Here is a 22,096-nt window from a genome sequence, read left to right on the forward strand (position 1 = left end):
CCTCCCAAAGGAACGCTTGGCAGCCTGGGGCACACACAGCCGGCAGCGCCCAAAGGCGAGTGCACGCACGCTGGCAGCGGGTGCGGGAGGCTGCGTGTGCCCCACGCGGGTGGATGTGAGTGCGTGTTCACGGAGCGCAGCGCAGGCGGCGGGCGGCAGGACTTCGCTCTGGGCGGTGCTGTGGGTTCCCTGGGTGTGTGTTTTGAGTTTCTGTGTGAGTGCGTGCCGTTTCAGAGCCGCCGGTGCGTCCCAGGCGTGAAGGAGGGGTCGGGGACGAGTCCACAGCTCTCTGCCTGGGGTCCTGGGCACTCGCTGAGTGAGGCCACCCACCACCAGAACCCAGCCCCAGACCAGACCCTCGCATGTGTGGTCCTGACTTTGAGGCGAGAAGTCTAGCTTGTGCTCTGAGTGGCCACGGTATCCCACACCTCTGCCCCCGTTCCCTTAGCGCGGTCTTCCTGACACGCACCCATCATGTGGCCTTCCCCCTGGTGCCTCTAACTACCCACCTGGCGGGTGGGAGTCTCTCCTAAGCTTAAAGCTTTCCAGAGAGAATTCACAAGAGCAGGCCGCACCCCATCTTCATTTGGCTATAGATAACTCCATAAGGACCAGGAAATCATTCCTATCTCATCTCAACCCCTGCTGTAGCTTTCCAGTTTATTTCCTCTTATTCTGTCTTCTGTGAAAGAAATCTAATGGCTAAGGGCGCAACACAAAAGTTTAGCTGCTTAAAGCATCTGTAGAATGTATGATCTGGAATTTGAACTCAAGACTTATAACAGGGCAAAGCCTCTTCCATCAAATTGAGTCCTACCTGGAACTCTGGCAGGAACCACCTTAGGATTCCTTAAACTCCTCCTCCTTAATGACCACCTACTTTGGCATTGGGGAAAATCCTATATAAACAGAAAGTGGAGATGTATTCTCTAACGAATCCATGATCCCAGAATGTGAGTTTTAATTTCAAGAACTCTGGAGGTTGGAAGGAGAGGTGATAAGGAAAAGATATGTACTCCATTCTAAATATCGGGTGGAAGCTCCCCTCTTCCCAAGCAATGGAGGAGAAAAGAACAGAAGTGGCAGCGTGAAGAGTCCCAACGTAAAATGATTGCCTTCTAGGCAATTAGGTTAGGTCAGGCCTTCCGACCTGACAGGACAGAGAAGTATCAGCAGAACCAGCTCCCAGGAAATACAGAAGCAGAAGGAGAGAGCAAAGTCAGAGATGCAGAAAAAAGCAGAAAGAATACTGAGACTTCAGCCTCTCTGTCCATCTAACTTCAGCATACACTGTTTCCCCTCCTGGCCAGTGGAACTGCCCCAGCCAAGACATAGATGCCTCTGAGATCCGAGTCTGACTCCTACACAATCCAGCTCTCAAAACCTGAGAGCAATCACCTTCCTTATCAACTGAAAAAGAATGGGCTGGAAACCATAATTCTTTTTCTTTCTTTTTTTTAAAATTTATTTTTGGCTGCATTAGGGGTCTTTGTTGCTGCGTGCGGGCTTTCTCTAGCTGTGGCAAGCGGGGGCTACTCTTCGTTGCGGTGCGCGGGCTTCTCATTGCGGTGGCTTCTCTTGTTGCGGAGCATGTGCTCTAGGCATGGAAAGTTGTGGCTCGTGGGCTCTAGAGCGCAGGCTCAGTGGCTGTGGCGCACGGGCTTAGTTGCTCCATGGTATGTGGGATCTTCCCGGACCTGGGCTCAAACCCATGTCCCCTGCATTGGCAGGCGGATTCTTAACCACTGCGCCACCAGGGAAGTCCTGGAAACTATAATTCAAAAGAACTGCAAAATAAGATTACAGCTAAAGAGCTTTAATTAGGAAATTGGGATTAGAGCTAAGGAGCTCTCCAAATTAGGCAGGCATTTCAAGTAGAAGAGGTGGGAAAGAGGCAGGAGATGTACTTCCCGAGGGATCGCTCAACGTTTCTTGTCAACACAATGACATATCCCATCCCTGCCCTCTCAGGCCCCCAAGTCCTAACCCAGTTTAAGAAAAGGAAAATTCACTCACACACACACACACACACACACACACAAATTATTCATGAAAGATACTTCAGAGTCCATATAGTCTCACCCCATCCATTTAACAAATGAGAAACTAAGCCCAGAAAAATTGTGTGGTCCCACAGAGTCAGTGACAAAGCCAGGGCCAAGTCTCCTAAACTGTTTCTAGTGCTTTTCTGTTCTGTGGCTCTCTTTCTCTTTCTTTATCCCCAGTCCTGGCATTTAACCTCAACCTTGTTTCAATCCAATCCCATTTCTGCCTTACCCTACCTCTAGAGAGGTAAGAACAGGGTATGTCTGCTGCATTCATAGGCTCAAAAGACCACCACCGTTCTTCTCTCCCTGTCTTTTCCCCTTGTCCTCCACCCCCAGGTTTCCCAGGCTCCTTCTGCCCAACCTTATCCCTCTCTTTTTCAGCTTCCAAACTGCCTCTGCCCCAGACCCTGCCTCCTCACTCCCCTAACCCCAGCCGACAAGCTCTGAGTTTGATAAAGACCAAAAAAAAAAAAAAAGAAAAGAAAAACGATGCTTTGGCAGCGGGTGGCGGTGACGGCTGGATGTGATCTGCCTCCTACAGGAATGCTATTTAAAGGGGCAGCCTCACAATTCTCTCCCTCCAAAGTGACAAGAGAAAAGCCTGCTCCTCAATCTCTCCAGAGCTGCAAACTCAGCTCAAGTTAACTTCTGACTTCCTCAACCTGCACCCTGGCCTGCCGCTCCTGCTTCCTATTTAGGTGGGAGGGAGAGGACTTGACAACTCATCGAGGTGTGGGGGCTGAGGGGGGATTCATCCTCGTCTCTTTTGATGACAGGTACTTAGGAGGAGCAGGAGGCCCTGGGAGGACTGGAAGAACACTCGTCCCCCAACCACGTGAGTGCATTTCCACCAGGTGCCAGCTTCTCAAAGTCAAACTTTGTTGGAGGAGAACTGATCTAGGCAAGAGGATCTAAGGTTAGGGAAGTCTTGTCCCTAGCGGGGACCTCCTTCCCTTCTGGGTCCCCGTGTGCAAACCACATTTGTTCTTTCCCTCCCAGGCAAAGTGCCAGAGGGTGAGATCCCCTCGGCCAGGCCCCGGCCCCCCTGCACATGAAGGCTGCCCTCACCCACCCACTGGACTGAACAGCATAGTGGGGGAAGCACTGTTTTTACTGCCCAAAGGAACGGGAGCTCCTCTGCGAGCATCTCGCCCCGGGTCTGGTGGGAGCGATAATTCTATCTCATTGCTGCAAACAAGTTAATGGAGATTTTAATGAAAACACTGCACTGATGAAAATGCTGAGGCTAGAACCTACTCTCTGTCTGTGAGACAAAACAATCGGGGTCAGAATTTCTCCTTGATATTCATTCTGCAGTTCCTTTTAGACCTAACTAAAGCGAGCTGGGGATCTGAGAGGAGAAAGCAGTTCATTGTTGATTGCATCCCAGACTGTAAGAGGTCAGAGACCCTCCTGGCCAAGGAAGTAAACTGCCTAAAATGCCAATGGGTTCTGTTACCTCATCTGTCCTTCACCTCTAGACAGTCACCTTTTGTTTCAGGTGGTAAAGGCCATATGTCCTCACCTTCTCCTGTTTTTGCTCATTCTAAGGTCTCTGGATTCTAACAACTAAGCCTTCCCTGATGAAGAGACAGTCGGGGAAGGTAGAAAAGGTTTAGGACTGAATGTCATATTTGGGTCCCAGTTCCAGATGTACTGCTAAACATGTGACCTTCATTAAGTCATTTAACATCTCTGAATCTGCTTACTGGCCTGAAATAGGGAAGCCTTTCCCTGGCTACCTTGCAGAATTGTCTTAAGGATGTGAGAGCACTTTGAAAAATTTTATGTGGTAGAGGAGTATGTGTGTGATTATATGTTTATAAAAAGATATTATGTCGGGCTTCCCTGGTGGCGCAGTGGTTGAGAGTCTGCCTGCCGATGCAGGGGACGCGGGTTCGTGCCCTGGTCCAGGAAGATCCCACATGCCGCGGAGTGGCTGGGCCCGTGAGCCATGGCCGCTGACCCAGCGCATCTGGAGCCTGTGCTCCGCAACGGGAGAGGCCAAAACAGTGAGGCCTGCGTACCGCAAAAAAAAAAAAAAAAAAAAAAAAAAATATATATATATATATATATATATAATGTCATTATTACAGATATTATGTCTACCCTCTATTCCCCTGCAGCAACTTGTCTTGCTGTCCTCCTTTAGAAAAGGAGGACAGATTTGTGTTGCCAGGGGTTAGGGAAGGGGAAGGGGGTTGCAGGAGGGACATAAAAGAACAATATGAGGGGTTCTTTTTTAAAATATTTATTTATTTGGCTGCATCAGGTCTTAGTTGTGGCGCGTGGGCTCTTCTTTGCAGTGTGTGGGCTTCTCTCTTGCTGTGGCACGTGGGGCTCAGTAGTTGTGGCACACAGGCTCTCTAGTTGTGGTGTGCGGGCTCTAGAGTGCATGAGCTTAGTTGCTCCGTGGCATGTGGGATCTTAGTTCCCCGAGCAGGGATTGAACCCACGTCCCCTGCATTGGAGGGCAGATTCTTAACCACTGGGCCACAAGCGAAGTCCCTGAGGGGGTTCTTGCAGTGATAAAACTGTCCTGTGTCTTGATCATGGTGGCGGATGCGTGAACCTACATGTGATAAAGCTGTACAGAGCTAAATACACACAATGAAACGAGTATTGGGACTGATAAAGTGCTGTTGGCAACTTGTGATTAAAAAAAGATGTAAACATGAAAAAAAATCCTGGTTATGATGGCACAGTATAATTTTGCAAGATGTTACCTTTGAGGAAAACTGGTAAAGGTACACAGGATCACTCTGTATTATTTCTTACAAGTGCATGTGGATTAACTATCTCAATAAATATTTTAATTTAAAAAAAAAGTGATTATGTCTACCCTCTATTCCCCTTCAGCAACTTGTCCTGCTGTCCTCTGGGAGGCTCCTCTTAGCGATTCCACATGTATATGGAAAAAGGATCTCCCAGCTCCTCAACGAGAAGATCCCAGCAGAGATATAAGAGGGTAAGGGTAGTTGCTCAGATATTTCTGAGCTCTCTCTTCCTCATCAACTTTGCCTTCAGTCTCAGTAGGCCTGACCCCAAATCACTCCTTAGAACATAATGTCCTTTCCATAGCACAGAAGGACAATTCGCTGACGCACGAAGCAGGACCCTCTGATGCTTCTATCCTAAAGAGTAGACAATTGTTGCTAAGAAAAACTTGTGTATTGATTATGGCTGCCAAGTTTAATGAGTATTGACTAAGCCTGGGTCTCAAGAAATAAAGATCGAACACACAAATATCTAAAAATAGCTAACAAATAGCTTTAATGAACTCCGATGGATTTGCTGAAAACCAAAAATCGCTTCCCTTTTATCATGGAAGTATAGACATGACCCTAATTAATCAATTAGTTAATTATATTTGCCCGTTCCAACCACTCTAGACTTGTGACATACATGATCTGTTGCTCCAGTCCTCCCTGGCACTGGGTGCACAGAAGTGCTGGATGGGTGCCACTGTTTCCTGCCACGGAGTTAACTAAACCTAGTTTAGTGCTATCTTGAATGCCCTGGGCTTTGTGACACTTGAAATTCTAATTAGTGCAGAAAAGGGCGAAGCTGAAACAGCTTGTACTCCCTCAAGTATACCTACTCTCAGGGCCCTGTAACCTAATGAGGTCTATGAAATTTAAGATCTAGAAGAGAAATTCCTGCCTGGAGCAACAGCTGTACCCAGGATGACAAGGGGATTTGGGTTAAGTTAGTCCCTCCAAACAGGGGGGAGAATACCCCCAAATGCTATGTGACGGAAACTCACATGACACTGGTCCAATTAGTTGTCCTGTGACCTACAATTAATCTAGACTGACCCTCTGCTCTGGGTTGTGGCGATGTCAAGGAAAAGCAGGAGGGTTAAAGTTCAACAGATGAGAGGACTTAACTGGTTACCTACAAGGTGTGGTAGGGCAGGTGAGGGGGGGTTTGGGGCAGTGAAAACCTCTCAAGAGCACTTCCTCGTTGCCCCTGCAGGCCGCAGAGCTGGAAGCAGAGGTAGAGACTCACGGCTCCTACAAGAGGGAAAAAGGGAAAAAGGGGCTCCTTTGCTACTACTTTGCAGTAGGGGCAGGCCGAACGCTTGCTGAACACATTTGGAAGAGGAAGAGAGGAGATAATCGTCCTAATGAATGTGCAGAAGACAAAGCAGCTCCAGTGGGAGGATTATAGGCTCATTATGGTTTAATATGATGATTGATCATCTCTGCCCGCCAGCATTGTCCTAGAATAGTGATGAAGGTCGAAGAGACCCATGCCAGTCAGAGCTCAAGCTCTAGTCCCCAGAAGATAGAAAACATACTTGTGTGTCAAGTTTTTTTCATTGTAAAACTTCATACCCGTGGCCCCAATCCCCTAAATTTTTTCCATAAAAAATCCTCCACTCCCCGCCCCAGTGGGCCCCACTTGTCTATGATATCTCAGCCCTGGGCTGTTCCCCCATATTCCTCTTCACCAACTCTGGCTGATCCTCTCTCTAGCGACCCCACCCTTTGAGAAAATAGCCACAGTTTCCACTGCAGCGCGGGCTGAGGCAGGTCCAAGGGGCCCTTCAGTGGGTACTGGCCGACACTCGGTTCAGGTGGAAGGCCCGGGATACCTCCCGATAGGCATTTCGAAGCAGGACATATGGGAAACAGGACTCCAGCATGTCCAGAGTCAGGAAGGAGGATTCCTCCACCACCTGGAAGAGAAAGGGCCAAGACAGATGAGGACCCCAGGTAGGGCGTACCTCAGTGACACCCTGTTCCTCTTCATTCAGTTCCCTGGGCCCTCTGGGGTGCTTAGAGTTACAAGTGAATGGGGTTCCCAAGGCACTGTCCCCCCGTTCCTCCCACACTTTATTCCACTCTAGGAAAGCAATGTGGCCTCTTCAGCTCCTTATAATGGCCTCTGTGCCCCTCCTCAGGGTTATATAAAGGGCTCAGAAGAAGAAAGCAGGAAAGAATCACTTCTCTAGCAACAGAAAAACTCCCATTCTCTCCCATTCTGGATGCTAAATCATACGTGGGTGGGCAGCACAGATGCAGGTAAAGATGGATAAAAGAGCTAAAGACAAAGCTCTGCAGAGAAAGAAACAATTACCACTACAGGCCAAGAAAGAGGGGTCTGGAATCCACACGGGTCCTCTTGGGCTGGGCCTCAGTCTCCTCCCTCCCTTAGTACAGTGCTTGGGGAACAGTAAGGATGCTGCATGAAGGAGCAGGCATGATTAATTAGTTTAATTAGAAGCCTGTGTGCTGCGGTAACCCCTGCAGCCCGCAGAGCCAAGCAGAATGATAGATGGAGATACGTGGGTAAGACAGAGGGAAGCAGGGCAGGGAGATATTAGCGAAGAGCAGCACAGCCTAGCGTTGGGCCAGAGGGCCCCCTTCCCTAAGGAAGGAACAGGGTGTCTTTCCTTCGGTACTCTCCTCACCCAAGAGGTTATGGGACTAAAAACACACTCTGGAGAGAAGTGTCCCATATCCTCTGGCAGTTCACACAGATGGGCCTTCCCAATATGTCTGGTGTTTCAAGTCCTGAAAATTCACTCAGGGAAGAGAATCTACCGTCTCTACTCTAACATGTGTCTCTCCCTGAAGCCCTTTCAAGTTTTAAAATTTGTAAGATACTGCAATTCTCAAACCATGCGCACACAATACACACAACAGCCTCAGAAGAGCAGACACCACGGGCTGAAGGAAAGGAAATCTGCCCGTAAAACTGTAGCTCTGATCTTGGGTTGGATGACAGAAAGAATTTCTTGCTACACACGAGACTTTCAAAACTTAAGCCAGGAGACAGATAGGATCTCTTTTCCAGGACATGACCCTTGGGTACAGGGAAATGAGTGGTGGCTTCAAGAAGACCCACTTGCCCAAGACTTCTATTCTCCGCTCTATTAAGCACAGAAAACCACAGGGCTCCTAACTGGAGGAAATTCATGGTAGCGGAAACAGCCCTAGAGTGAAGGCCAAGAAATGGGTTCTAGTCCCAAATCTGCCCATGTATTCTGGGGGAGACCTTGGATGTCATCTTTCCCTCCCTCTCACCTATGAATTGTGAGGACTGGACTAACTGCCCGCATCTGATCTGGTTCTGACATCTAGGATTCCATGATCCTATAAGAGAGTCATTCCTTCCCCCGTGACACCCAAGCCAGGAACAATCTGACAGTAGTGGGGATGGGCACTGCCCAGGCTTGACAGCCAAGACAGAAAGACCCCACAGACAGAAGTGCCTGCCCAGGATTTGGGGCTACCTGAGTAGCCTCTTAACTCAAAATACAGCCCCTTCCCCTCAGTCATTTCAAATTCTCTGTGGAACCATTTGCATTTAAATTGCTTTGCAGCAGCTAGGCCCTCTGTCTCTTCCCTCCTACAAAAAGGGCCTGGTCCTAGCTCTGTTCCAGCCACTCTGCAGGCCTGTGATGCCTTAAGGGGCAGACAGCTTCCCACACTTTGGGGCGGGGGGGAGGGTGGGACGCAAAGCAGAGGGAGGAGATGGCACGGAGCAGCAATGCAGCATCACCTCCAACCTCACAGAGGTGAAAACTGCCCAAGGGAATGAACAGGCGTGCCTAAATCATCCAGAAACTAGACTAAGCAGTGGAGACAGGGGACTAACATTTATTTAGCCTCTCTTATGTAGTAGGCACTTTTATATATACCGTCTCATGAATCCTTGCCCCTCTATCATAAGGATAATTGCCCACTTTCATGGCTGAAGAATCAGTCTCAGAAAGGTTAATTAACTTGCCCAAGGTCCCGCTGCTCTGAAGACTGTGCTCTACCTAGCACACTACACTTGCCTTCCCTCTGCCCTCCTTTGCCTCCTGTGCCTTCTCACCCCTCACCTCACCCCCGCCCCCTCAGGTCCATTCTCTTCTCTTCTCCATCATAATCCTTAATCAGCCCAGCCTAGGCCTTTTTCAAGCTGGAGAAACGGAGACACAGACACCACTCAATGCCTGTGTATTTAAAGAAGGAGACCCAGAGGGAGTCCCAGGCTTGCTTGCCCCTAATATTTGTCGGCCTGGCCAAGAGTACAAATGGAAGCCCATATACCAGATGACTAAATAAATCAGACAAACTATTCTTCCTTGTGACCTTTGCAATATGTAGTCGTCTCTCAGTATTCATGGGGTACTGGCAGGGGATTTGTTCTAGAACCAGCCCTGGAACTAATTCAGGGGATTCAGACACCAGAATGTGTAGATGCCCAAGTTACTTATATAAAATGGCATAGTATTTGCATATAACCTACAATATCTTCCCATATACTTAAATCACCTCTAGATTACTTATAATACCTAATACAATGTAAATGCTGCATAAGCCATTGTAAATACAGTGTAAATGCTTAAATAGTTGCTGGTGTGGGCAAACTGAAGTTTTGCTTTATGGAACATCCTGGAATTTTTTTTTTAATATTTTCAATCCATGGTTGGTTGAATCCATGGCTGAGAACCTGTGGATATGGAGGGCTGAGTGTACCTTTACAATTTCATGGAAGACAGGTTTGAATCAAGAATTCTTAGACCCCTCAGAGTTCTGCACCAGAATAGGGGGAAGAGAGGGAATCAGCCTCCAGCCTGGCCCCCTTCTCCTCCCACCCCCAGTCTGGGGGATCTGTATACACACATAAACTTCCTGTCTGCACATCTAAACTCCAGCCATACATTCCGTGGGCTCTAGAGCACAGTCTGCCTCAGTAGGATGGACTTGGAGAAGCTCAGCACAAGCCCTACAAGTGGGCTGGAGCTGCTTAGCAGAGAATTCTGAGGCCCTAGAAATCTTTAGTGGGGGCTTCAAGGTGGGGCACAGGCTCCAGGTGGGCATGTCCTCTTCCTGTAGGCCAGAGGGGGCCACTTAAACCCAGGGCCCCGGACAGGAGCCCCTCCTGTCCACATCTAAGTGCAGCACTAACCGAGGGAATCAAACTTTAGAGCAAAAGAGTAAACATGTTGAAGAGGGAAACAGGGTCAAAGAGGAAAAGATTTTTTTTAAGTTAACTGGGTCAGAGTTCCCAGAACTTTCTGCCAAAGTCGGGGAAAGGCCACAGCTTGGGAAGACAGAAGAGACAGCAGGAGCTGTCTGATTCATGGCCCACCTGGCTCCCTGCCTTACAGCTTTTCAGCTAAAATCCCATCCCTCCTCTGAGCCCCCATCCCCCTCCCCCAGTTCAGCTGTGTGCTACTCAGCACCTTCTTCGTGGTACTCTTAAGGACAAGAAATACAGCGGTAGGAAGTGGTCAAGTAAAACCAAACATGTACTGGACAGATAGTTAAGGATGAGGGACACAGCTGCCCCACCACATCAGACTCAAGAACACTGCAGGGAACGGGGCCCAGTTAGCTAGGGGCTGGGAAGACCCTGTTCTGCAGAGAAGTCCTCGAAGTCTCTACTACCTTGGGATTACAAGACAAGTCTAGAATGTTAGCCAGAACGTAAGGCCTAGACCTCCTCAGGCAGAATTAAGTTCTTAGTTAATGCTTTTGGGTGATAATAATGGCTGGGAGCCAAGGACCCTAAAGAGGAACCTCCTTCTGGCCCTTCCTCTAAGACCAACTTACACCAGATACATACCAAGCGCATAAGCAGAGAAATGGATTCCCGATTTCTGGTTTTAAGCTTGTCAGTCTCCTGGCCCAGCTGCAGGAGGCTGACGGAAGCTACCTGTAAGGGAAGAACTTGTAAGGAAGCAGATTTTTTTTTTCCGCGGTACGCAGGCCTCTCACTGTTGTGGCCTCTCCCGGTGCGGAGCACAGGCTCCGGACGCGCAGGCTCAGCGGCCATGGCTCACAGGCCCAGCCGCTCCGCGGCATGTGGGATCTTCCCGGACCGGTGCATGAACCCACGTCCCCTGCATCGGCAGGCGGACTCTCAACCACTGCGTCACCAGGGAAGCCCAGGAAGCAGATTTTTATGGTCAGAGTACGACAGCCTCAGACTAGGAGGTGAGTTAAGAAGTGCCGGGATGCTCCTGGAGGCTCAGGGTGGGCAAGCGGCAAATCCCCCAGGTCTCAGAGATGCACACTGCCTCTAAACTAGCCAGTGCAGACAACAGGAGGTTGCTGGAGGAGAGGCTGCAAGGGGCGAAGAAAGAACCTGCAGCAGAGGCAGGTAATACTGTATGCCAGGAGATTAATCTCTTTTCCTAGGCGGCCTCCAGACACCACTGTCATCAGACCGTTTACAGCTGACTCCCCACCCGACCAGAGACAGGGCTGGGCCTCTGATTCAGACACAGCGCTCTTGGTATTCTCCTCCTGTCAGCTCCCGAATGGCTGTCCTCTTGGTTCACCTTCAGGCCCCCAACAGATCAAAGAGGGAGAAAGATATGTCACTAACTGCATCCCAGGCCCAGGTTACCTGTACTCAGCAAACAAAGAGGGTAAAAGGGGAAAGGCGGGGGGTGATTCCCTTCTCACCCCATCTTAGAGATCTGGTGTGAATCTTCTTTCTATCCAAGATGCTCAGAGCCCATTTTGTGTGGCCTGTTGTCCCAGTTTAAATAGAGGCCCTCTCACTAAGCTTCCAAGTCCCTGACAGAAGTCCCTGACAGAGAAGTCTCAGGACAAGAGTGTGATTCCCTAGAGCATATGATCTACTGCTTCCTCCTAAAAAGAGACAGATAAGGACCTAGTTTTTAAATCAGGACCGTGCTTTGCAAAAGAATAAGCTCCCTATTGCTGAGAATGCTCCAGCAGGCAGTGGGTACTGGACCATGTTTCAGAGGTGTATGGATGGGATTCCTCCATGGAGTATTTAGAATGGGGAGCTCTGGGGCCTCTTTGAACAAAGGAAAGAGATTACTTATTCTGTGATTTTCCAGAGGCAAAACTTAGATCAATAATGATAGCTACAGGGAGTCAAACTTCGGCTAAAAACTATTTTAACAATTTTTTTCAAACAAACTGGCCATAACCTATAGTAAAATCAGCTGCTTGACTGTAAGTTCCAGTCCCTAGAAATCTAGACCAGTGATTCTCAAAGTGAGATCACAGGATGGGCAGCACCAACATTTCCCGGAACTTGTTGAAAATGCAAATTTTCCAGCCCCACCTCTAATCCACTGAATCAGAAATTCTCCAGGAGATTCTGACTTACAATGAAGTTTGAGAAGTTGAAAAAAGCTTGACTTTTTATCAGTATTAGAGTTGGAAAGGGCCTTATAGATGATAAAACTCAGTGTCTCTCCCACTTCACTGTACATCTGGTCTCCTGGAGACCTTGTTAAAAACAGAGGCCTGGACTCACCCTAGAATATTCTAATTCAGTAGGTCTGGTGTAAGGATCAGAAATCTGTATTTTAACAAATTCCTCAGGATAATGTAATGCACACCAAGGTAGTGAATCATGGATTCAGTTTAATCTTTCTAGTTAATAAATGGGAAAACTGGGGACCCAAAAGTTTGGGTCTTCAGAGATCACACAACTGCTTAGTGGCAGATCCAAAACTAGAGCTCAGATTTGCTAACTCTTAGGCCAATGCTCCTTCCAAGTATTTGGGCAGAGGCTGAAATACCAGCTGTTACAGAATCTAGAAGAAACCCCTGCCTTTCACAAAGTGGCCTCTCACTACTTAATGAATAGGATGGGAGGTTAGGCTCCAAGACCTGCTCAACAATAACTGTCTATGGATTTAAGTCAAACCAATTCCCACCAGACTTTGCAATCATCCATTCCTTATAACCTATACCCACTCACCACCAGAAATTCCTTGAGGTGAGTTTCAATGTTCTTGTTGTAGAGGGTGAAGAGGGCAGCAGACACCTGGATGATGGCTTTGGTCAAGCAGTGAATATTGTTGCTGTAACCTAGGTTATTATTGACAGAGAGGGAGAGAAAGGAAAGGAAAGTGAGCCACCCCAGGCGACCCCAGCTAGTAACTTCTCATTTTTTCAGGCTGGGCCATCCCTATTTGACACCGAAAGGACTGGAAGGCATTTGAGGATTAGGAGAAGGATATTCCTATGAAATTTCACTGGAATTGAATTTTAGGAATAGTTCATTCTCAAGTGCTTTTTGAAACAGAACTTTATATCTGAGTCAGAAGTCTCTGTTTTCCAGATAATGTCTCCGTCTCATATCCCGACCCCAGGACACTAACCTAAACTGCACTGGTTCCTCAAACCTACTCCTTACTTACCATCCTTCTCAATGCTATAGAAGGAAGCTGGGTCCATGGCAAGAAGGGGGAGGGAAACGGCAAGAAAGATCAAGAGCAGGCAGGCCACCTTATATTCTTCCTCAGGGGATGACGTATCTGGAAAGAAGGAAAAAGGAAAAGAGAGTAAGGTCAACGAACAGGAGTTTTCTTCCAGGGGGTCCTACTTCGCCGAATCACTAGGAGGATCACATGAGAAAATATCTGTGAAAATAATTTGTAGAGCACTATAGGCAAGTCATTACTGCTGCAGGGGACAGTACTAGCCCCCACTGATAGTGAGAGGCCTGAGTCCTGGAGGCTTCCCCTGGTGACTGAGCACAGCTCTTGGCAAAGGGCTCTGCTGACACGCAGTTTGAGGGCACTCTGTCAGCTACCTGATGGGGTGCAGAGGCAGGAAGGAGAGGAAAGAGTCTCACCAAAACCGAGAGAGAAGAGGGAGAGCCAGCCTGGCAATTTTAAAAGGGCTTACTACCAGCCCCCTGATTCCATCCTATTCTGAGTGTGTACAAGTATGAATGTGCTAATCCGAGGAAATGTGTAATGGAAATATAAGAGACAAGTGTGAGTCCAGGGGAGGAAGTGCATGGTGTCAAGGTGATTATAGGGGAGGAGGAGCACAAGATCATTCTGGGGAACTTGGATGCTATACCACACAACTTAGTACGAATTCACGTCTACTGTGTATTGTTCGCTCATCGTTTCATCTGCATTACTCTTATTTCCCCAACCAGATTGTAAGTTCCTTTGAGCACTTGCTGAGTACCAGACTCTCACTTAATACTTTTTAGCTGATTGACAGATCAACTGGTTAGAACCTGACTAGAAATCTAAATTGCCTGTGGAAGTATTTTCTGGGAATTAGAGACTATGCTTTAAGTCTTTCCTTAGCTCCCAGTTTATAACCTCTGAATTCACAATCCTAAATAAAGGTTTCTTTGAGACTGACATTTTTCCACCCCAAAATAGGGCCCAAGCCCTCCGTTGCCCCCTTTCCCCAATCTTACCAGTTTTTAGATTGGCAATGGCAGCCACCAGAGCTGGGTCAATGTCACAGCCCACCCCTGCAGCAGATGCTAGCTCAAAGACACTCAGGGTCACCTGGTAGAGAAGAAAACAACATTCTGGAGGGTATCCGCTGGAGAGAAGTGCTTGACAGAAGCTACAGGCAGTCAAGACTCCTGGATCACAGATTCTAAACTTTTGGTGTACTATCATCTTTGCTGGGTATTCCTTTCATAGATCTCCCTAACCTACAGGGGAAAGAGGAAAAATAAAAAAATCCAGTTCTTTAGCTTGGCATTCAGATTCTCCACAATACAAATTTATTTTTTCAACCTTATTTCCTCAAATGCTTCCTACAGTCAATGCAGCCAGGGTAATTTATTCACTGTCTCCAAGCTACAACTTACTTCTTACTTGCATGCTTCGGTTCATGTGCTTCCCTCTTCTAGAGTGTCCTTTCTTCTTGAGAGATGATAGAAAAAATATATATTGGTCCCTGCCCCTGGTCCCTGACACAGGGCTCCTAAAACCCTTGTAATTCCCTAAGTGATAAAAGCACTAGGAACATTTTTTTGGTCTTATGCGGCAGCTCTGGGTGTGCTCCCGAACAGCTCCCGGAGGGCGGCTGCTCCCCAGAAAGACCACGCTTGGTTAGAAGTTGGGAATTTCCAGCCGCACCACACCCCCACTGCTCCAGAGAGGGGAGCGGGCCTGGGTATAGGGTTAATAATTGATCATGCCTACGTGAAGAAGCCTCCATAAAACCCCAACAGTACGGAGTTCAGAGAGCCTCCAGGTTGAGGACACATCCACGGACCAGGAGGGTGATGCAGCCCAACTCCACGGGGACAGAAGCTCCGGCCCTCAGGATCCTCCCAGACCTCGCCCCACGTATCTCTCCATCTGGCTGTTTATCTTATATCCTTTATCACATCCTTTAATAAACTGGTAGATGTGTTTCCCTGAGTTCTGTGAGCCACTCTAGCAAATTAATGGAAAATAAGGAGGGGGATATTGGAACCTCTGACCTACAGCCGGTTGGTCAGAAGCACAGGTGACAACTCAGGTTTGCAACTGGCTTCTGAAGCGGGGAGTAGGTGCAGACTTGTGGGAGTGAACCCTTAACCTGTGTGATCTGACACTATCTCCAGGTAGATAGTGTCAGAATTAAGTCTCAGGACACCCAACTGGTGTCACAGAGATTTGGTGGGGGAAAAACCTCCACACATTTGGTGACCAGAAGTGTCAGAAGTGAAGTGTTCTGTGTGAGAGGAAAGAAGACTCACAGGAGAGAAACACGCAGGAAAGAACTGGGTTTTTCCCTACATAGGAAGGAAAAAAGTCTAGAGTTTTTCCTATTTACCTCTCCTCTACTTATATCTAAGTGACACCCACCCTTGAGGCCTAACTCAAATCTCATATTCTCTATGGCGCCCTCCCTGCTGACCTCAGCCCAAGCTCATCTCTCCCTCCTTAACCTGGTGCCACTTACTTCGCAGTGGTCACACACAGCACCTGGTATCATCAGTTTTCTTTTCGGATTGGAGGTGAGACGTATGGCTTATCTCATCAACTAGATTACAATTTTTTTTTAACCTCATGGCATAGAGCGGGGAGAAAAAGGCTTTGGAGTGAGAAGATCTGGGCTCAAATCCTAGCACCACCACTTACTAAATGTGTGACCTTGGCTAAAAGTTACTTAACTTCTTCAAGCCTCCATTTTCTCATCTGTAAAAGTGGGATAATGATACCTACCTCACAAAGTTGCTGTGAAGATTAAATTAGACCACATGTGTAAAGCATCTAACCTAGTGACTCACAGAGTCACTAAGACACTAATAACCGTTGTCCCTTTCGCTCTACTTCCTTTCTCTCAAAGCCAGGAACTCTGCATTTCTTTTATCCTCTCTAGGCTTTAACACAATGCTAAGCACATAGAAGGCATTCAGTTAATATTGATTGATTGATTCCTGAATCCCTCACTGTACTTAGAATCAGGTTCCCAAGATGTAGCCCCAAACACCCACCCACAAATTACTCAGACCCCTTTTGAGGTTAAAAAAAAAAAAAAGACTTGAAAATGTTCTGAGAGAACAAGGATAACTGTTTCAACAGTAGATAACTAAGTAGAGTATCTTATGCAAAGAACCCCACAGACATAACAATAAACACACTGCCTGTGGTGCTGGACACAGAAAGTTAACCTCAGCCACATTCTGCTCTGCCCTTTATTTAAATTCCCTACTAACTAAATAACCCTGCTTATGGCACCCATGACCTAGGAGATCAGGGACCTGGTCCATGACCTGTGGTTTTCTGGAGGAAGAAAGTGATCATTGAAGGAGCTTCTGTTCTCTTCTCCTAATCTTCTCACCCCTCTGAGGCAGTAACAGAATCTCTGACGGACAGGTCATCCCCCACGCCACCCGACCTGCTCATTCTCCCAGGCAGGCAGAGCCTAAAGCTCGGAGCTGCCTGGGAGATGCCAGCTAGACACACTCCTGACAGGCCAGAGAGTTCAGCCCCACCACCAACACCTGCCCGAACCCCAGGCTCACCGTGACACCAAAGACCTGCCCTGAAGGAGCAGCCAATCCAGTGAAATGTCACCCCCTCAGGGCCCGTGACCCCTTGACCCTCATCATCTGATTTCAGGCAGAGAGGAGGAAATGTTCACAACTCTTTTGACCTCAAGGTAAAGGAAGTTTTTTTCTCTAAGTTTTCTTTTTTTTTCCTGACTACTTCCTGTTAACCAGTTTCCTCTTCTCACAGACCTCCCTCCGTTAACGGAATCAATTATAAGAGAAGTGCCCTGCCCTGTGCATTTGAAGGCCCTTGTTCCCAGCCCTCAGCTGTATTTCCTGCAAAACATACTTGTTTGTTCTAGGTGATTCAAAAGGCAAGCTGACGTGAGGTGGGGGAGGGGGAATGGATGTTTAACTTGGGTGCTTACAGAGTCCCCTCCGCCTTTCCCCATCTCTAGAGGAAATGAGGCCCAAGGCAGGTGACACACACACAGAGGAACCAGAAAGTTTCAGAACTAGGAGGAAGAAAAGGCCAGAAAAAGAATGGAAAATCTGAGGGCAGACAGGGTGGGTAGGAATGGAAGAAAAAAAATTTACAAAAAGTACCCAGGCTCCTGACTAAAGAGGGGACTTGTCTGCATATAGTTGGGTATCTAATTTGGACATCTTAGGAGAAAAGCTGTAGAAACTATCCTAGAACTTACTCCTCTCCCTCCAGTAACGTTTCCCTAGCCCCCGCAGGATCTCCCCAGGGCTCCCCAGCTGTGCACCCTCTCGCCTGACCAACGCCCCTCCCTCCACAAAAATCTCCCCCAATGTGTTTCTATTCAAATTCTGGCTCTTCTCCCTGCAGTATTCTTCAGAGCCCCCCTCCCTTACTAGATCCTAGCTCCATCCATTTTCAACAACAAAAATCTCCTAATTAGATTCCACTTTGCACTCTCCCATACCTTGATATCTGTGTCTGGGGTGACAAACTCCTTCAGGCACTCAATGGGACCCATAAGAAATGGGCAGTGGGAGGAGAAAACCTGGAGGAAAGAGAGTACAAATGAGTCCAAGGGACAGTGGCCGATGCCTTCCAACAGGTGGAAACAAAGAAACAAAAAAAAGGCCTCAGCTTAGATAAGAACCTAGCCAGCTTCCCATGCCACTTCTCTCCTCATGCGTCTAGGTTTCTTCAGCTCATCTAGCCTCAAAGAACTTCCAGGACCTCTACTGAATTAAGCTCCGTTCTCCTCAATGCTCACCAACCCTTTCCACAACTTCTCACACAAGCCCTACCCAAGGCTTTATCCTGTGGCAGCCGCCTCTCCCCCAGCTCACCTCCCGAAGTCCCTCTTGGGCCATGGCCCTAAAACTGAGGATAACTCCAATGATGGTCATACGCTTCAGTACATTATCAGCCCCTGAGGAGAAAGAAGAGCGTTCAAGAAGAGAACTCAGGAGAATGGCAACGGTTTTGCTTCTTCAGACCCAGCCTAGGCCCCAGAGCCCCAAAAACCTGTCATCCACAATGCTTTTCCCACAGTTCCTTCTCCCTTTAGGAGACGTGCTCACCCATCAGCTGGGGAAGCAGAGAAGCCATCAAGTCTGCCTTGCTAAAGTTGGATCTGATCTGAACAAGCACATCCATGTTTTCCACCACCAGCTTCTGCAGCCGGGACACAGAGCCATTAAGCACGAAAAGATGAGACCCATGGTACATCTTCCCCCCAGTCTCCTACCCCTACCCTTCTTCCCCCGGGGGCTGGACCTTCTTCCCGGGGGCTTGCTTCCACAGTACCTTCAGCTCCACGATCTGAGAGGTCACATGCCACATCAGGTTTTCACTCAGGAACTTCATGCCATAGGGGCCCAGGAGTTCAGCCAAAGCCCGCAACTCTGGAATAGAGTCACAGAGGCCCCAGGTGGGACTCAGAGAACGCCAGTGCGTTTGCACAATAGCTATAGGGTAACGTGAACACCTTAAGTGTTTTCCAGCAAGGAAAGGAAGTGGGAAGTTGGAGAGCAAACGTAGCCTGAAATCCTGTATTCAGGTGAGAGGTCTGGCCTGCCTGTGGGACAATTTACCCTCTCCCCACTGGTACCCACACCAAGACGTACCACAAATGATAACTATTTACTTTTCATTCCCATAAGAATCTAGACTTTCCCAGTCCCTTTACATGGCCCTGGACTTTACTCTTGCTGGACCAGTCCCTTTACATGGCCCTGGACTTTACTCTTGCTGGACCAGTCCCTTTACATGGCCCTGGACTTTACTCTTGCTGGACTAGCTGCACTAGCTTTATCAGATGTTAAGCTCCTCTCTGAGCCTCAGTTCACTTCTCTGTAAAATGAAGAAATTAATATCCACTCTGAATACCTCCCAGAGTTGATATGATAGCATAATCAGTACACATCCCCAGACTCCCAGTTGTCTTTTCCCCTAAATTCTTCTTCCCTCAAGTCTGCCCCATTACCTTATCCCTCCCTACCCAACCTGCTTCTGGCCCTTTGTGAATTAAATAAAACCTGGCTGAGGAAATCCCATGTTAGAAACACTAGTGACAAATTCAGACAGGGAAGAGCTCCAGCTATGACCTTTGGCTATGGGCGGTCCCAGCAGAGAAAACCATAAAGACCAGAAGTAACAAGAGACCAGTAGAGGAAAGGTGAGTTTAATATAGTTAACAAGAGTTCAGAGGGAAAAGGAAATCAAGGCTCCACACTCAAGTGTTTAAAGGCAGGACCAGTTGATCTCCACCTCTACCATTGACAAAGGAAGTGGAACTGGTCACAGCAGCTGACACAGAGCCTCATGTGGAATAAATACTAAACATTTTTAGTCACCTATTTACAATAGGAACAACTGAGCTGAGAACTAGAAAAGGATTTCCAAACTGGTCAACTTAGATAATTCTAAAATGGCTGACAGAGAGGCAGAGGGGCTGAACTGCCTTCTCTGGAGAAAAGACACACTGATCTACTGATTTGGATCTGCCAACTCTCCTTACTCTGGTCCTCTCTAGGCTAGTAACCCTAGGGCATCCTTCTCTATCCATCTATCTATTTTTGCAGCAGCATTGCCCCATCACCATGGTAACCCAGGGAAATTGGGGTGGGGGTGGTAGAAGGGGGAATCAGCATTACCTCCTGCGGCTCGTCAGTTGTCAGAGAGACCTAAAGCTGATTTTAGATGCTGCCTACAGTCTGTGGGAGGAGCTGATAAGAAGGGGACATCTGAAGCCTCCAACAGGTAAAGGGTAGGGTCAGCTCACTGATGGAGTCAGTATGAGGGTAAGAAGAAGGCAGAGCTGGAAAACAGAACTGTATACTCTGACTTTCATAACGCCCCCCAAGGAAGGGGAAGAATGGAGAGGGCAGGGTCATTGAAACATCTCCTACCTGTCTCAGATACCACGCGGGGTCCATGATTTACATGGAGGTGAGAGGAAGGAGGAAGCAGTAGGATAGTTCATGAATCAGTCAGTCAGTAAAACAAATCTATTAAAAAGGATCTGCATGGCTTCAAGCCCTCTTTAAAAAGAGAATAACTTCCCAACTCATTCACGACACACTCCTCATCTGCCTGCCTTGAGACACAAAAGCGCTTCTATACACTGGGAAGCAGCGTGACATAGTGACTAAGCACCCAGGCTCTGGAATTTGACTGCCTTGAGTTGAAATCCCAGTTCTACCATCTATGAATGATGTATGACCTTAATCAAGCTCCTTAACCTCTCTGTGTCTCAGTGTCCTCATCTGTAAAATGGGGGTAATAAGAGTACCTACCTCAAGGCTGCTGTGAGGAGTAAAGGAGTTAAATACATGTGAACATTTAGAGCCAAGCCCACACTAAATGTCATCCATTAGCTCATCATCATTATTAAACATCAGCAATCCAAGCACTAGCTAAGGCTCTAAAACTTATCCCTCAGGAAGAAGATGCCATGATGTCAGACCACTGTTTAATAATTCCAAACATCAGAATGTCCTCCTTACATTTATCCTTTACCCCTCATTATATGTCCTACTCTTTACTCTTTGTGGAAATGGAAAATAACCATTTACTACCCTTCGAAGAATAAATCCTTTCAGTGACTTGAGTGCCCCTGCCTAGCTCCTAACTCCCCGCATCTTCCCTCTCCACCTTCAACCCCCAAGCCACTCCTCAGTTCTGGGTCTCACTTGAAATCTCTTTTTACTGTCCCTAAGGTAGAATCTAGCAGAGATCTAGAAGAGTACAGAATGAGCCTCTGGGAAGGTAGGAGAATTTAGATGGGATCCATAGGTTAAGATATTGTATTGAGGGGAAAGGTTCGGCTCCCTGACAGGAGACCAGGCTCTGGGCTCACCAGAGATGTCAGAGAACTCCTCTGCGCTGAAGTTCTGCTCCCCGTCTCTGGGGAGGCTGATGAAGGCCTGCATGGCTGGTGAGAGGATAATGGTCCCACTGCTCGCCTGTCTAAGCAGACTTTCTAGGTACCTACAAGGTTGGCAAGAAAGCACAGAAGATCAGTGTTCAATCCTTTCTCCCTACCACCACCACTGGGCTCAGGAAGAGAAACTCCACCAAAGGCTGGGGTGGGGAGAAGAGACTCAAAGAAGACAGTACAACACTCTAATTAACACCCCAAGCTGTTGGCTCAAGAACAACTGGCAGTAGCGTGGTTCCGCTTTGCCTCTAATCTGCAGGGCATTTGGCTGTGCTGTCAGGCGTAACGGTGTGCACGCCCTACCACCTTTACCAGCTACTGCATGCCCCTCACCCCTGGCCTTCCTCTGTCAGGTGAGACAAGTCTAAGCTGACAAGACAAAAATTCCTACTAATTGGGCTCCTCTGAAATATACTTAGCCTCAGCCTCTCCAATGAGAGTGTTGGACTAAGGGCCTAGGACCCTGGAAGCAGGTCTCAAGTCAAACCTCCTGGACAGACAGAGAGAGGCCCCGTGAACACTTGTCATCCAGTCTCCAAATATGCCCTCCTGACCTCTGGGCAAGCTGAGAAGGCCTCCAGCCAGTGTCAGGAGAGGGCGTGGCAATGCCTGCCACTCACCCAGGCACGAGCTCCGGGCCTAGGTCTTACAAAAGTCACAAGCTAACCACGGGTAGGTCAAAACCAGCACTCAAACGTGAGGTTTTTCTCTTTTAAGTTGAATCAGTTGTCAAGTTTTTGAAACTGAGAGATTTTACATTAAAATATGGATTTAGTGGGGCAACGATCAGATGGGGCTAAGTGGTGGCCGTCGTCTTTCAGAGGGGCATGCCCTCTCCAACTACTCAAAGTCCCCACCTAGCCCACAACACCCATTTACCTTACCTGCCAGGCCCCTGTTGGCATTTTATTGTAAACCTTGTCTCAGTCTTTCTCCCTCCTC

At 48.0% G+C, this 22,096-nt stretch overlaps 1 protein-coding gene and 1 long non-coding RNA gene across 2 annotated transcripts in view; one reads left to right on the top strand and one right to left on the bottom strand.

Annotated features, from left to right (window-relative positions):
- The first annotated feature begins 2,822 nt into the window (after positions 1 to 2,822).
- Positions 2,823 to 6,613, top strand: LOC132529467 (uncharacterized). The gene is made up of 3 exons (XR_009543474.1): positions 2,823 to 2,883; positions 4,908 to 5,016; positions 6,027 to 6,613. It is a non-coding gene; the product is annotated as an uncharacterized LOC132529467 (long non-coding RNA).
- Positions 5,299 to 22,096, bottom strand: part of NCKAP1L (NCK associated protein 1 like) — a 42,821-nt gene continuing 26,023 nt past the window's right edge. The window contains exons 22-31 of the mRNA XM_060165980.1: positions 21,074 to 21,204; positions 18,520 to 18,617; positions 18,294 to 18,387; positions 18,060 to 18,142; positions 17,684 to 17,764; positions 14,211 to 14,304; positions 13,186 to 13,302; positions 12,744 to 12,853; positions 10,620 to 10,709; positions 5,299 to 6,732 (exon numbers count right to left, since the gene is read on the bottom strand). Of these exons, the coding sequence (XP_060021963.1) occupies positions 6,601 to 6,732; positions 10,620 to 10,709; positions 12,744 to 12,853; positions 13,186 to 13,302; positions 14,211 to 14,304; positions 17,684 to 17,764; positions 18,060 to 18,142; positions 18,294 to 18,387; positions 18,520 to 18,617; positions 21,074 to 21,204 (1,030 nt within the window). The 3' untranslated portion in view covers positions 5,299 to 6,600. The remainder of the gene's footprint in view (positions 6,733 to 10,619; positions 10,710 to 12,743; positions 12,854 to 13,185; positions 13,303 to 14,210; positions 14,305 to 17,683; positions 17,765 to 18,059; positions 18,143 to 18,293; positions 18,388 to 18,519; positions 18,618 to 21,073; positions 21,205 to 22,096) is intronic.

Source organism: Lagenorhynchus albirostris, chromosome 11 (assembly GCF_949774975.1).
Source record: "Lagenorhynchus albirostris chromosome 11, mLagAlb1.1, whole genome shotgun sequence".
Taxonomy (NCBI): Eukaryota; Metazoa; Chordata; class Mammalia; order Artiodactyla; family Delphinidae; genus Lagenorhynchus; species Lagenorhynchus albirostris.